Consider the following 15,826-nt stretch of genomic DNA (forward strand, 5'->3'; position numbering starts at 1 on the left):
TCAATTCCTGGGTCAGGAAGATCCCCTGGAGAAGGAAATGGCAATCCATTTCCAATGCCTGGAAAATCCCAAGGACAGAGGAGCCTGGCGGGCTATAGCCCATGGGGTCGCAAGAATCAGACATGACTTAGCGACTAAACCACCACCAAGCAAGAGATGATAAGAGATAGCAAGAGATGATAAAGAAGTTTAGTGCCTAAGTGTAGGACCTGATGAATGTCTGTAAGAATCTGTGTGGCCTGAGATTGGGGAAGGACATAGCGGCCCTGTTTTTGTAACCAGTTTCATTGTGGTTGTGCTTCCTCTTGTAATAATCGTGTTTTTTCTTTAGAGGCATAAAGTGGCTTTATGTTGGGGATTACTATAAGTTGTTGAACTGATGATTGGAGTGAGGCTTGTTTTGCTTCTCTGTCTGTGGCATCATTGCCCCATGAAATGGGGTCTGAGGCCACTTGGTGACCTTGGCAATGTATGATGCCTACTTCAGTTGGCATGTTAGCTGCTTTTAAAAGTTGGAGTACAAGTGGGGTGTTAGTTATGAGAGAGCCTTTAGTAGATAGGAGCCCTCGTTCCTTCCAGATGGCAGCATGTGAGTGTATGATGTGGAAAGTATGTTTAGAATCAGTGTATGTATTTGTTCTCTTGTTAGCTGTGAGGGTAAGGGCTCTAGTTAGTGCAACAAATTCTGCCTTTTGGGAAGAGGTTCCTGAGGGGAGAGGCTGGGATTCAATAATTTTGGTGTCAGAGACAATTGCATATCCAGCTACATTTTCCCCTTCTGATGTCGTAGAGGAGCTGCCATCAATATACCAAGTAAAGTCAGGATTATTTAAAGGGGTTGAGGAAATGTGGGAGAAATGGGGAATCAGGTCTTTTAATGCCTCTTTGCAAGTATGGATGGGGGGATCAGAAGAATTAGGGATAAGTGTGGCAGGGTTGAGAGTAGAACAGCATTCAAAGGAGAACTCAGTAGATTCGAGAAGGGTGACATGAATTAGTTGAATGCATGGAGATAGAAGGGTCATAGATTTGTGAGAAAGTAAGTCCTTAAAGTCATGTGGTGAACAAATGACAGTGGGTGCTCCAAAAGTAAGTTTTTTACTTTCCTGAGTGAGGAGTGCAGCTGCTGCCAGAGAACATAGGCAGGCTGGCCATCCTTGAATTGTGGTATCTAATTGTTGATAGATAAATGACAGGGGTGAAGGAGGGGTCCTGATTTTGTCTCAAAACTCCTAGGGCAATTTTGTATCTCTCAATAGCGTAGAGTATAAAGGGGCGGGGCGAGAAAGATCAGAAAGTGTTAGAGCTGGGGCTGAGAATGGGGCTAAGAATGGCTTAAGGGTATTAAAGGCTGAACGGGTATTTGATTTTAGCTCTAGGGGTTCTGAAAGATCTCCTCAGGTAGCTTGATATAGGAGTTGTGCCAAGAGGGTGAAATTAGGAATCCAGAGGTGTAGATATTTAGCTAACCCCAAGAAGGACTGGATCTCTGTTTTTGATGTAGGGGGTGGTAGGGTAGATATAAGGAACTTTCTATTGGTAGGAATATATCTCTTTGTTGGTGTTAAAAGGACTCCAAGATAGGTGACTCTAGGAAGAGAGAGCTGAATCCTGGTAGGAGATACTCGATAGCCTCGATCAGCTAGAAAACTGAGGAGTTGTATAGTGTGTTGTTGAGAGTGTGTAAGTGAAGGACTACAAAGGAGGAGATCATCCACATACTGGAGGACACTACTTGGAGTAAGGTCAAGAGAGGTTAGGTCTGATGGTAGAGCTTGGCCAAAGAAATGAGGGCTATCATGAAAGACTTGTGGCAAGACTGGCCATGTCAGCTGTTGGGAGTGATGACTGTCTGCATCAGTCCAGGTAAAAGCAAAGAGGTCTTGAGAGTCTGGTGTAAAAGAATAGTAAAGAAGGCATCTCTGAGGTCTAGAACAGTGAAGTGGGTAGTGGAAGAGGGGATGAGAGAGAGGAGTATGGGAATTTGGAACTAATGAGTGTTTGGGGATAACAGCTGCAATGATAAGTCTCAGGTCCTGGACCAGGTGATAGAAACCATTTGGCTTATTGACAGGTAGGATAGGGGTGTTATAGGGAGAGTGAGTTGGACGCAAGAGGCCCTGACGTAGGAGTTTAGTGACGATAGGCTTTAACCCTTGTTGATGTTTTTGGGAGATGGGGTATTCTGGTTGATTGGGGAATTTAGAGGGGTCTTTGAGACAGATATGAATTGGAGCATGGTGAGAGGTAACAGATGGGTTATCTGCATCCCAAACTATGGGGTTTATGGATGAGGAGGGCAATGGGGTGGGGGAAGAGGAGGTGGCATTGAGGAGCAGTAGCCAGGCTAGATCAGAGGATGGGCTTGGAATAGTAACAGAGGCTTTGAATTTTGAGAGAAGGTCTGTCCCAAGAATAGTAGAGGGGCATTTTGGGAGAAATCGTATGAGAAAAGAATGGGAAAATGGGGTATCTTGAAATGTGCAAGGTAGAGACTCAGTTATTTGTGGTGTAGATATAAAACCGTCAACCCTCTCTCTGAGAGACCTTGGTTTTTTTGGAGTAGGCAGACATAGCAGAGTAAATGGTCCCCGTGTCAATGAGAAAGGAGATTTGCCTACCTGCCACTGTATGAGTTATCCTGGGCTCTGTACAGGTGATGAGAATCAGGGCCTGGGGCCCTGGGCACCTTCAGTCTTCAGCAGCCAGTCTGAGAAGGCTGGGCAGAGCTGGGTCGGAGGACTCCTGCTCGGGACCAGGAGGGGATGTCCGGATCCCTAGAGCAGGATTTGGGCAGTCAACCTTCCAATGTCCCTTTATGACACAGCTGGGACATGGACCTGGAGGGGGCCTTGGCTTTAGGTATGAGTGGGCCCAGTGGCCTTCTTTGCTGCATTTGAAGCAGGGCCCAGGAGGCTTCCTTTCGTTGTTGGTTGATGGAAGCTTGGAGCCATGTAGGCCAGTGGCTAAAAGGTGGTATTTGGCCTAATCTCATTGGGCCTTCTCTAGTTTTGACTGTTCTTCCTGGTTTTTGAAAATTTTAAAGGTTAAATTTAAAAGGTCTTATTGAGGGGTTTGAGGGCCGCCTTCTGCCTTTTTTAGTTTCTTTCAGCTATCTGGGAATGACTGGGAGATAAAATGCATTTTAAAGACAAGGGTACCCTCTGCTGAAGTGGGGTCTAATTTTGTATATTTTTGTAGGGATTCTGTTAGGGCTTTTGTATATTTTTGAAGGGTTTTTGTTTTGTAGGGCTAGAAACTGTGCTGGGGTTTTTGTCTAGTTTTTGAGTTATTTCCCAGAGCTTATCAAAGGTGATGGCTTTATGCCCTGCCTTTCGAAGGCCCAGAATGAGGCAAGCAATAGTATGATTACGGACTGCTCATCCAGGTCTCCCTGCCTGATAATCCCAGTTGGGATCATCTCGGGGGACAGCCATTGCCCCTATGGGCTTAGTGTCATCTGTCCTGTGTATCTCATCAGCATGTGCCTGAGTCTTGCCATACTCATTCCTTCTCTTCTAGGAGAAGAGTGGAGGAAAGGATGATGTAAATATCATGCCAGGTTAAGTCATAAGACTGGGTGATATACTTGAATTCTTTTAGATAATTATCGGGGTCTGAGGAGAAGAAGCCAAGACGCTTTTCAATCTGAAATAGATCAGTGAGGAAGAGTGGAACAGGAACCCGAACAGTGCCTTCAGGTCCAGCTACTTCCCCTAAAGGGAGGAGTGGAGCAGGGGAAGTGGAGTCCTGCGGTGAAGTTTCCTGTTTTAAATTTGTTTGGGACCAGGTATGGGGAGGGGATCTACGGAGGTCAGGATAAAGCCTTGGGACCCTCAGGGTATAGGGTGGAGCTGAGGTTTCAGAGCTTATCTCCGGCACTGGCTGGGGAGGGAGGTTGGGAGCTTCGGAGTCAGCCGGTACTTGAGAAGGAGTGAGGGAGGAGGGGATGTAAGGTGAGGGTTGTGGAACTGTATCTGGAGTGGCTGCAAAGGGATTGGGAGCGATAGGGGGTGGGCTATGGTAGGAAGGGTCAAAGGAAGAAGAAAAGTCTGAACAGGGATCAGGAGACATTGTATTAGGAGGATGTGGCCCAGAGTGGGCTAAGAAGAGTATTTGAGAAGTAGAACAGGATTCACAGACAGAGGGTCAAGAGCAGAGAGCAAAGAAAACCTGAACTTAAGGGATTTCTAACCGCTTGCCATTTGGCGGCAAAATTATCGAGGTCCTGTAGAGTATTATAATTGAGAGTTCCTTTTTCAGGCTATCAGGAGCTGTTATCAAGTCTGTATTGCGGCCAGACAGTGTTAGAATTGTAAATAAGTCTTTTTGGTCTTATCTCCCCTTGGAAGCCCAAAGCGTTTAGGTTTTGGAGAAGGCATCCTAAAGGAATAGATTTTGAGGGCTGGGATCCAGAATTTCCCACTGTGGCTGAATAGGGAGGTTAGACAAGGGTGAGAGAAAGCGAGGAGAAATGTCCAAGAGAAAAGGCATCCCCATTCTCAAGACTTTCTCAGAGAGTAATAATAGTCTGCTTTGAAATGGGCGTCCCCTATTTTAAAGTCAGATAGGGCACAAGGCCGGGGGCCAAGGGGTATGGGGATCCTTACCCCTAGCGCTAGGACTTGGAAATGAGGCAAGAGAGGGGATCCAAGAGAATGGGATTTCACTCACCATTGTAACTGACCGATGAAATGTGGACTGGTGTGTGGATGTCAGTGCAGCAAGGCAAGTGGAGAGTCCCGTCCTGGAGCTCATCTCAGTTTCTCGGCAAGGTCCAAGGGAGGGGACCACCAGAGGTGGGCTTGTGAGAGGAGCCCACCCACTTGCGATGGATCTTCCCTCCTGGGTTTCAGCACCAGAATGTAAGGCGAGTGCAGAGAAAAAGAGATCAAGCCAGGCAGTCAGGCAAGAAAAGGGAAATTTATTAAAGGGAAAAGAGAGGGTGACTGGCTCTTAAGGAGAACCAGCGTCCTCCCTTTCTGATGGAGTCCTTCTTATACCCCACCAGTGAAAAATTCTCTGAAGGGACGGTCGACGACATAATGAGCCATCTTATCAATGAGACCCCATGTGGGCCCTATTAATGATAAACCTAGACAGCATAATTAAAAAGCAAAGACATCACTTTGCGAACAAAGGTCCGTCTAGTCAAAGCTATGGTTTTTCCAATAATTGTGTATGGATATGAAAGTTGGAACATAAAGACTGGGCATCAAATAATTGATGCCTTCGAATTGTGGTGTTGGAGAAGACTCTTTAGAGTCCCTTGGACTGCAAGGAGATCAAACCAGTCAATTCTAAAGGAAATCAACCCTGAATATTCATTGGAAGAACTGATGCTGAAGCTGAAACTCCAATACTTTGGCCACCTGATGCAAAGAGCTGACTAATTGGAAAAGACCCTGATGCTGGGAAAGATTGAAAGCAAAAGGAGAAGAGAGCAGCAGAGGATGAGATGGTTACATAGCGTCACCAACTCATTGAACTTGAATCTGAGCAAACTCAGGAAGATAGCGAAGGACAGGGAAGCCTAATGTGCTGCAGTCCAAGAGGTCACAATGAGTTAGACACAATTTAGTGACTGAATAATAACAACAACTTATAACTTCATTAATTACTGCTATATGTTTTTGAAGATATGTTATCAGGTGAATATAAGTTCAGAATTTTTATCTTTTTAATACATTTTATTTTATGATTAGATAATAGCTTTCTTTATTGCAATTGCTGGATGTCTATTTTGCCTAATATTAATACAAATTAACCACCTTTCAGTTTAATTGGTCAGTTTACTAGTCATTGTTTTTTTTTTTTTTATCATCATTTTATTTTTATCCTTTCTGACAGTCAACTGTACCTGTTTCACGGCCTGCTGAAACACGTTCATAACGTCTGTATTAGACTGTTAAGACTGCCACAACAAAAATGCCACAGACTAAGTAGCTTAACAACATAAATTTGTTTCTCAAGGTTCTGGAGGCTAGAAGTAGAAGATCAAGGTGTGAATAGGTTTGTTTTTCCCCTAAGGCCTCTCTCCTTGGCTTGAAGATGACCATCCTCTTGCTGCTTTTCCCATGGTTGTCTCTCTGTGTATATACACTTCTGCTGTTTCTCTCTGTGTGTTCTCAACTCCTCTTCTTATAAGGATACTGGTCAGATTGGATTAACGTATACCTTCACAGCCTTAATTTAACTTAATCACCCTTTAAAGGCCCTATCTTCAAATCCAGTCACATTCTGTTGTTCAATTTTTCCATGGAGGTTTTTCAGGGCAAAACCTCATCAAACTTCTTTGACAACCTGCCTCCTTTCCCTACAGCCTAATGAGATGAATAAGCATTAGCTCCTGCCCTTCTTGAATAATTTCCTTCTCTCCAAATCTGTCCTGAGTGGAGCCATTTACCTTTCTCAGTTTCTCACGATGGAATCCTCATATATATCACCCCGTTCAACATACAGAGGATTCTTCTTTATGTCCCTCTTCTTTTAAACATGGGAGAGTTTTATATAATAGATGTTTTTTTCACTCTCATATTGATTTTTATATTTCCTTCTCATAACTCCCAATATAGCTCCTCCTCATCACAGGAATTTTCAGTCATGGACCACAATGTCTCTTTTCAACAGATTATACAGCTGTGGTTCTCGCCTTGAGCCAACAATTCCAGCAAGTCCCTTTTTTTTGGTCCTTGAAATATCAAGTATGTTCATTGCCTCCTGGTCTTGGCAAGGTAAGAGCTGCTTGTCTAAAAAGCATTTTATTTTACATCAATTTTTATTAAGGTTTAGGGTGGAGCTGTGTTTTTCCACACAAAAAATAAAGGTAGAGGGTGCAGCCATATTTCTTAAGCCCATTCCTAAGACCCAGAGAGTCAAAGGCCTAGGTTCTGCATTGTGAAACAAGGAGCAGAGAATGTGCATTTGAGGTAGATTTCTGGGGAATAACAGTCCTGGGTTATATATTCATTAGTTTATCCAACTGATAATTATTTTAACAGATTTTCTAATATATAATTGACATGTAATCAACTGTATATATTTAAATTTTACAACTTAAGTTTTGACATATGCATGCACCTATGATATTATAACCACTATAAAAACAATGAACATATTAATTAACCCCCCAACTTCTCATGCTTCTTTTTAACTCCTCCTCACTCCCTCCTTCATCCCCATCACCATCCCCCATGCCCAGACAACTAGTTTGTATATTCTAGAGTTTTATATAAATGGAAGAATATAGTTCATCCCAACTTTCTCTCAGATTCTTTGATTTTGCATAACTGTTTTGAGATTCATTCATGTTGTTAAATGGATCAATATTTTGTTCCTTTTGCTGATGAGTAGCACTCCACAATTTATTTTTCCATTCATTAATTGGTATGGGGCTTCCCTGAGAGCTCAGTTGGCGAAGAATTGCCTGCAATGCAGGAAGAGCCCGGTTCGATTCCAGGGTTGGGAAGATCCCTTGGAGAAGGGATAGGCTAACCACTCCAGTATTCTTGGGCTTCCCTTGTGGCTCAGCTGGTAAGGAATCCATCCGCCTGCAATGTGGGAGACCTGGGTTCGATCCCTGGGTTAGGAAGATCCCCTGGAGAAAGGAAAAGCTACCCACTCCAGTATTCCGGCCTGGAGAAAGGTGTTGCAAAGAGTTGGACATGACTGAGCAACTTTCACTTTAATTGGTATATGTTTCAGCTGTTTCTTAGTTTTGAGATATTATGAATATAGCTGTTATGAAACTGAAGTACAAGTCTTTGGATAGGCATATGTTTTCATTTATCTTGGGTAATTATCTAGAAGTAAAATGGATAGATTAAGTGATAGGTCTAAGTTTAACTTTTAAAAAACTTCCAAACTGTTCTTCAAAGTGTTTGTACCATTTTATATTCCCACTCAACCAGTGATCATTGAGGTTCTACTCTGTTCTAGGCATTCTTCTAGATACTTAGGAATATAGCATTGAACAAAGCAGATGAATATGTAGGTTCTCATTTAGAAGAGCTGGAGGAGGTCCCAAGGAGGTCTCTAGAATACAATCTCTGAGATTATGTTTAGTATTCTGGATGCTTATTGCAAAGTCTTATAGGGATGAACAACTGTAGAATGGAGGAGGAAGTAGGATTGAGACAAGGAAAAAATTAGTCTATGATGCAGGCACAGTAATAGCTTTTGCCCACCCTGTATGGAGTTGTGGAGCTAAAATGTTCTCCCAGATTTGTCGAACATTGGGCCTAAATGGCTGGGCCTTTATATTTTTTCCTCAGTCAATGAGGAATGCCATAGTAAGGGCATGACTATGGGCAAAGAGTCGGACATGACTGAAGCAACTTAGCCTGCATGCATGCATGGGCAAGACAGCTCTCTGCAGCAGAGGTTATCCTTGAAACCACTGACAGCCAAATGCTATCTGATGTTGTTAAAGCCAGCAAAATGGGCAAGTCCTTCCTTTAAGAGGAAATAGAGGGAGCATGATTCTGTGTTCGTCACAATCTATCCTTTGCTCTGATTGGATCTATTTCTTCATTTTTATCCAGGGAGCAGTTTCTCTGGGACCCGCTGGATCTATATTACTGAAGGAAGCTTAGGAGACGATAATTACCAGCCCAGGGTCTTCCTTGGTGGTCCAGTGGTTGAGAAGTCACCTTGCAATGGAGGGGACACTGGTTTGATCCCTGGTCTGAGAAGATCCCACATGCCATGGGGCAACTAAACCCACACACCGCAACTACTGAGCCCATATACTGCAATTGCTGAAGCATACAGTCCTAGAGCCCATCCTCCACAACAAGAGAAGCCAGCACAATAAGAAGCCCATGCATTGCAACTAGAGAGTATTCACCACTTGCCACAACTAGAGAAAGCCCTCGTGCAGTAATGAAGACCCAGCACAGCCAAAACTAAATAAATAAAATTTTAAAAATAAAAAAAAAATAACTGCCAGCCCATATCTCTGCAGCTAGTCTTGTGGCCACAACTAATATTTATCTCCTTCTTCCACTATACATTCTAGATTCCCTTCATCTTCAACTTACCTCTGATGATGTTAATAGGTTACAAGTGACATTACTCAAACCCTCATCCCTGGTCACTTAACTCTTTTGCCGCTTAAATTTCTCCTTTGTCTTATTTTTCTTTTTACTGTCAAAATTTGGCAGGGGAGTACCAAGAAGCACTCAATAGATCACTTGGGAGCCAAGAATATTGCTCCCTGCCTTCAATGTGTAATAATATCTTTATCTTGTGATCAGAATCAATTACCTCTGCCAGAATGATGACTCCTCTTTCTGCATTATGGCTTATAGACACAAAGAGAATAAAGTGCACAAGTGGCATTTGTAGGTTATAATTCAATAGCTCAGAGTTCTAGGAACCAAGCGCCCAAATTTCTCCAATGAGAATCGATTGGAATGATGGCAAATGAGGTCACTGCAGTATATACCCCTTGTTTCCCAGATCAATGTATTATTCCTTTTGAGGACCAGAATCATACAAAAGTCATTTATTCATGGTGTATACCAAGTCATAGGGGATGATTCCCAATGCCACTAAACTATTGCCTCCAAAAAGAACTTTGGGCCTTCAGCAGGCCTCTGTTAGGCAGAAGCTTCTGAATGGTATAGAATGCTGTATGACTAGTGGATTCCCTATTCATGGGTTCATTTCCATGCATTGCTGTTGTAAAATGGGTCTCCTCATCTGTTATGATGTTTTCTGGGAATCTCATGACAGATAGTGAATCTAACACTCTGCATGCTCTCAGACAGAGGTGATGGCTGAGACCTTGAAGGCAAACAACCATCTAGAGTATGGATATTTTTCTTTCAAAAGACTCAATATTCTTTTCAAGGTGAAAAGGCCCAGTTTATTCAAACAGTCCCCATATTTGGGGCTCAATGTTAGTTTCTTTTTTTTTTTTCATTTATTTTTATTAGTTGGAGGCTAATTACTTTACAATATTGTAGTGGTTTTTGTCATACATTGACTTGAATTAGCCATGGATTTACATGTATTCCCCATCCCGATCTCCCCTCCCACCTCCCTCTCTACCCGCTCCCTCTGGGTCTTCCCAGTGCACCAGGCCCAAGCACTTGTCTCATGCATCCAACCTGGGCTGGTGATCTGCTTCACCCTAGATAATATACATGTTTTGATGCTGTTCTCTTGAAACATCCCACCCTTGCCTTCTCCCACAGAGTCCAAAAGTCTGTTCTGTACATCTGTGTCTCTTTTTCTGTTTTGCATATAGGGTTATCATTACCATCTTTCTAAATTCCATATATATGTGTTAGTATACTGTAATGGTCTTTATCTTTCTGGCTTACTTCACTCTCTATAATGGGCTCCAGTTTCATCCATCTCATTAGAACTGATTCAAATGAATTCTTTTTAATGGCTGAGTAATATTCCATGGTGTATATGTACCACAGCTTCCTTATCCATTCTTCTGCTGATGGACATGTAGGTTGCTTCCATGCCCTGGCTATGATAAACAGTGCTGCGATGAACATTGGGGTGCACCTGTCTCTTTCAGATCTGGTTTCCTCGGTGTGTATGCCCAGGAGTGGAATTGCTGGGTCATATGGCAGTTCTATTTCCAGTTTTTTAAGAAATCTCCACACTGTTTTCCATAGCGGCTGTACTAGTTTGCATTCCCACCAACAGTGTAAGAGGGTTCCCTTTTCTCCACAGCCTCAATGTTAGTTTCTATTATTGAAAGGTTGGACATCAAACAATAGCAAACCTATATCTACTTAGGTAAGTTAAGGCCCAGGCTGTTAAGCCCGGGCATAGCCTCCATCGTTCCCACCATGGCCACTTTGGACGTGTTCTCATCAATACGGATAAACATAGTTATTAGACTTTAATTTGCCCTTGGACTTTGTGTATATGCCCCCCACACACACCAGTTGCTAGGGCTTCCTCCAATCCCTAGATGAACTAACTCATGCTCCCCCTCAAAATTTTCATTGTCTCTGGATTAAAAACAAGTGTCATATGCTTCCTAATGGGGCTTGCCACCACAATGTGACTTAAGATATCCTAAAAGCAAGAAAGCTCTCTCTTGAAAGATAAAAAAATATAATTAGAGAAGATGAGAGACTATTGTACTTGTTTTGCAGTTCCTTATTTGTCCTAGAGATCACTATCCTCTAATAAGGTGGTAGCCAGCAAATCCTATAAATGACTTCACGTGCATATGTTAGTGGAGTGTTGGCTTTCTACATATCCTAAACACATCTCTCTTGGGAAATTTATGTGCATTTTGCTACTCATAATCCAAAGATAATTCTAAATATTTTAAGCCAAAGTAGTGAATAATTATGGGTATTTCAGTTTGGCAAGTTATTTTGGGACAAGAAAGTCATGTGGTACCTTAGCCTGACTTCTCCCTTGACCTTCTATGTTGATGGTAAGCCTCTTGCCCCAAATATATTTGCGTTAGAACCAAACATGTCCCAGTGGATATTCTCTCCAAAGCCACAACCTTTAAGAACTGTTTCAATAATTGAAATTTATCCTTTTCCTCTTTATACCTTTCTCTAACTTACATGTATGCATTTCCTTCTCTCTAAAAACATGATGAGCTTCATGAAGAAAGTAATAGAGCTCTCAAAAACCTTCATATCAATGTTGATTGCAGTGGTTATATACGTGAACGCACATATCTAAATTTATTGAATTATATACCTAAAGTGGATGCATTTGGGAATTCCCTAGTGGCCAAGTGGTTAGGACTTGGTGATCTCACTGCCAGGAGCCTGGGTTTAATCCCTGGCTAGGGAGCTAACATCCTATTAGCCATGCAGCACAACCAAAAACAAATGGATGTATTATGCTAAACATAAATTATAGCTCAGTGAAGTTGATTGTTTTAAATTTATTTCTTTTTAATTGGAGGATAATTGTTTTACAATATTGTGTTGGTTTCTGCCATATAGCAACATGAATCAGCCATGGTGATGTTGGTTTTTAATGTTTTTGTATCCCTTCCTGAATCTAGAGTTGTGTCATGCTCATATATGGAATAGACATGTGTTTTCTGATTGAATTAGACTGTGAAGCTGTGCAGTTGGGTTTTGTGTGTGCTTGCTTGTTTATTTTGTTTTTTGCCATTGCCAAGAATATTCTCAGGGGCTTCCCAGGTGGCTCAGTGTTAAAGAATCCACCTGCCAATGCAGGAGACACAGGAGATGCAAGTTCGATCCCTGTGTTGGGAAGACCCAGTGAGGAAGGAAATGGCAAGCCACTCCACTTTTCTTACCTGGGAGATCCCATGGACAGAGGAGCCTGGTGGGCTCCAGGCCATGAAGTCACAAAGAGTCGGACATAACTGAGTGATGGAGTACCCACACATGCAAGAATATTCTCAGGATCTCCTGACTTATACATCCAACCACATGCCACCCCTACCAGATTTTTCAGAGGCTTCACAAATAACATGTACTTCTAAGATATATCTCATTTCAAACCCCTTCTCATCCCTTCCATTGCTAAGACTCTGGTCTACAAGACTGTAACCTCTCACTCTGTCTGCAGTAGTCTCCTAAACTTGTCTCCTTGATCATACAGTTGCTCTATTTCAGTCTTTTCTCTATAGAACATTTAGAGTAAGCTTTAATAAAGTAGGTTTTAATAGTATTATCCTTTCCTTTTAAAAAGCAGCCGGTGGCTCCATCATAATAAGAATAAACCCAAAGTCCTTACCATGGCCCACAAGACCTTCTGTTATTGAGCCCCTTCTATCATTCTAACCTCATTTTCTGACACTGTCATCCCAATACAAACTGGCACACAAGCTGTTTCCTAGAAGTGCCAAGCTTGCCTACATCTAAGAACCTTTCTTCTTGCTGTTCCCTCTGCCTCAAGTGCTCAGCTCCTGTATATTCCCACTGCTGACTACATCTTGCTATTTGATTAGACCAAAGTCACATCTTCAGAAAATCCTTCCTTGCCTTCCCAACCTTAGTCATTCTCTGTCATATTTCCTCATATTATTTTCTTAATAGCTCTTAATTCTTGAGTGTATCAACCCCTCTAGAACATAAACTCCATGGGAACCATGACCATGTCTGTCAAGCTCTCTGATGTATCTCCAGTACCTTTCACAGAGCCTCTCATATCATTGGTAACCAAAACATATTTATTGAATGAATGAATGAGTGAATGCATGACATAGATTAAACATGCTAAATTGTGATGACTCAGGCATAGTCTGGGGTATGGGATTTGGGAAGATGGGAGAGTAAGCTCAGGTGTCTTTGAAGCAGCACTTTTGTTTGAACCCATGAAAACTGTGGTTGGAAAATTGAGTAGAAAGGACATGATAATTGAGGCAGTGCTTCTACCTGCTTTGGGCATAAAAGTGGTAGCATATAATCTATATCAATTCTCCTTTCTTAATAAAAGAATCCTTAATTTATTTTGTACAGTAATGTTTCTAGCAAAAGACCACATTTATAGCTCCCTTGCAGCCAAATATGGCCACATGATCAACTTCGCTCTAATAATGCGATTGCAGAAGTGTGTAATATTTCCAGGAAGGTAGCTAAAAGGGAGATGAATTTATCAGACCAAGGTATGTCTCATACCATCTGTTTTGGACTGAACTATGTCCTACCCAAATTCATATACTGAAGCTTTAATCTTTGGTACCTCAGATTGTGACTGTGTTTGAAGATAGGGCCTTTTAAGAGGTGATTAAGTTAAAATGAGGATGTCAGGGTGGACCCTAACCCAATATGATTTCTTTAAAAAAGAAGTTTAGGACACACAAAAAAATACCAGGGTGTGTATGTGCAGTGGGACAACCATGTGAAGAAGGAGTAAGAAGACAGCCATTTGCAAGCCAAGGATAGAGGCCTCAGAAGAAACCAAACTTGTGGGCACATGGATCTTGGACTTCCAACCTTTAAAATTAAATTTCTGTTGTTTAAGCTACTCAGTCTGTGGTATCTTGTTGTGGCAGCCATAGCAAACTAATACATCATCTGATAAGGTTTTCAATTTTGACAGCTCAATAGAATCAACTGAGGAAAACCTTAAAGCTACTGATGACTGGACTTACCCCTAGAGATTCTAATTCAGTTGGTTGATTCTAAACATTAGAAGGAATTCTAGTGGATATCCAGAGTTGAAAACCACAGGTCTAGGAGAATAGTTTTTGCATTCCATTGAGCAGGAATCATATAGAAGGCATCCCCCTGTATTTCCCTCCTTCCACTATTTTCCCCTTCCCCACATCTCCCTTCATTTTTTGCCCTATCCAGATCTCCAGGGATGGACCCAGAGATTGCCCCACCTCTTAATCCTGTTCCATATCCAATTTCACTTCTAATTTGAGGCACATTTAACAGTTTCAGCCCCATTTCTGCTCTCCCTGTCAAGAAAAGTGAGTCTCAAGGGGCCTCACATTCTCTTATTTTGTCTGTTAGCCTGAGCCAGGGCAGCTCTCTAGAGGTAACTTCATGCCTCTTAATCCAACTATAAAATGGATAAAAAGCATGAACAGAGGACAAATAGGCACAGGAAAAGATATTCAACATCTTTAGCCATCATGGTAATGCAAATTAAAATTTAAAAGCACAATGAAATATTAACTCCACCTATCAGAATGGCTGAAGAAAACAGTGACTAGACCATATGCAGCTACTTCCCATGTGGTCGGGTGGTTAAAAATCTGCCTTGCAATGGAGAGGATATGAGTTTGATCCCTGGTATGGGAACTAAGATCTCACATATCACAGAGCAACTAAGTCCATGCACTGCAACTACTAAGCCCACGTGCTCTGGAGCCTGCATGCCACAACTAGAGAGCCCACATGTCACAGCTGCTGAGCCCAAGTGCACAACTAGATAGTCCATGGGCTTCAATGAAAGAACCCACATGATGCAGTGAAGATTCTGTATGTCACAACTAAGACCCAGTGCAGCCAAATAAATGAAAAACCATGTACATTACCATATGTAGAATAGATGGTCAGTGCAAGTTTGATGCATGGAGCAGGGCACCCAAAGCCAGTGCTCTGGGACCACCCAGAGGGATGGAGGAGGGAGGTGGTGGGGGTGGGGAGGGGACACATGTTTGCCTGTGGCCAATTCATATTTATGTGTGGCAAAAACCATCACAATATTGTAATTATCTTCCAACTAAAATAAATAAACTAATTAAAAAAACAAATTCAGGCAAGACTAGTCACTCATACATTACTCATACATAAACTGAGTCACTCATACATTACCAATGGGAATGCAAAATTGTACAGGCAGTCTGGAAAACAATTTGGCTGTTTTTCAAAACTAAACATGCAATTAGGTAATACAGCAATTACACTCTGGGCAATTTACCCAGAGAAATGAAAATTTATATTCACGCCAAAACATTTACAGGAATGTTCATAACAGTTTTACTCATAACAGTTAAAAAGTAGAAATAACCCAGATATCCTTCAACAGGGAACAGCTAAACAAACTGTGGTACTCCTTTCCCAGTTTTGAACCAGTCTGTTGTTCCATGTCCCATCCTAACTGTTGCTTCTTGACCTGCTTACAGGTTTCTCAGGAGACAGGTAAGGTAGTCTGGTATTCCCATCGCTTTAAGAATTTTCTACAGTTTGTTGTAATCCATACAGTCAAAGGCTTTAGCATAGTCAATGAAGTAGAAGTAGCTGTTTTTCTGGAAGTCCTTTGCTTTCTCCATGATCCAATTAATGTTGGCAATTTGATCTCTGATTCCTCTGCCTTTTCAAAATCCAGCTTGTACATCTGAAAGTTCTCAGTTCCCGTACTGCTGAAGTTTAGCTTGAAGGATTTTGAACAT

General features: G+C 41.9%; 1 protein-coding gene across 1 annotated transcript in view; it reads right to left on the reverse strand.

The window, feature by feature from the left end:
• The window catches only part of LOC133052689 (nuclear RNA export factor 2-like), a 49,622-nt gene extending 43,732 nt beyond the window's left edge, over positions 1 to 5,890 (reverse strand). Inside the window, exon 1 of the mRNA XM_061137582.1 lies at positions 5,861 to 5,890. Coding sequence (XP_060993565.1) covers positions 5,861 to 5,890 — 30 coding nt within the window. The remainder of the gene's footprint in view (positions 1 to 5,860) is intronic.
• Between the last annotated feature and the right edge of the window lie 9,936 nt (positions 5,891 to 15,826).

The sequence above is a fragment of the Dama dama genome, chromosome X, assembly GCF_033118175.1.
Source record: "Dama dama isolate Ldn47 chromosome X, ASM3311817v1, whole genome shotgun sequence".
Classification (NCBI taxonomy): Eukaryota; Metazoa; Chordata; class Mammalia; order Artiodactyla; family Cervidae; genus Dama; species Dama dama.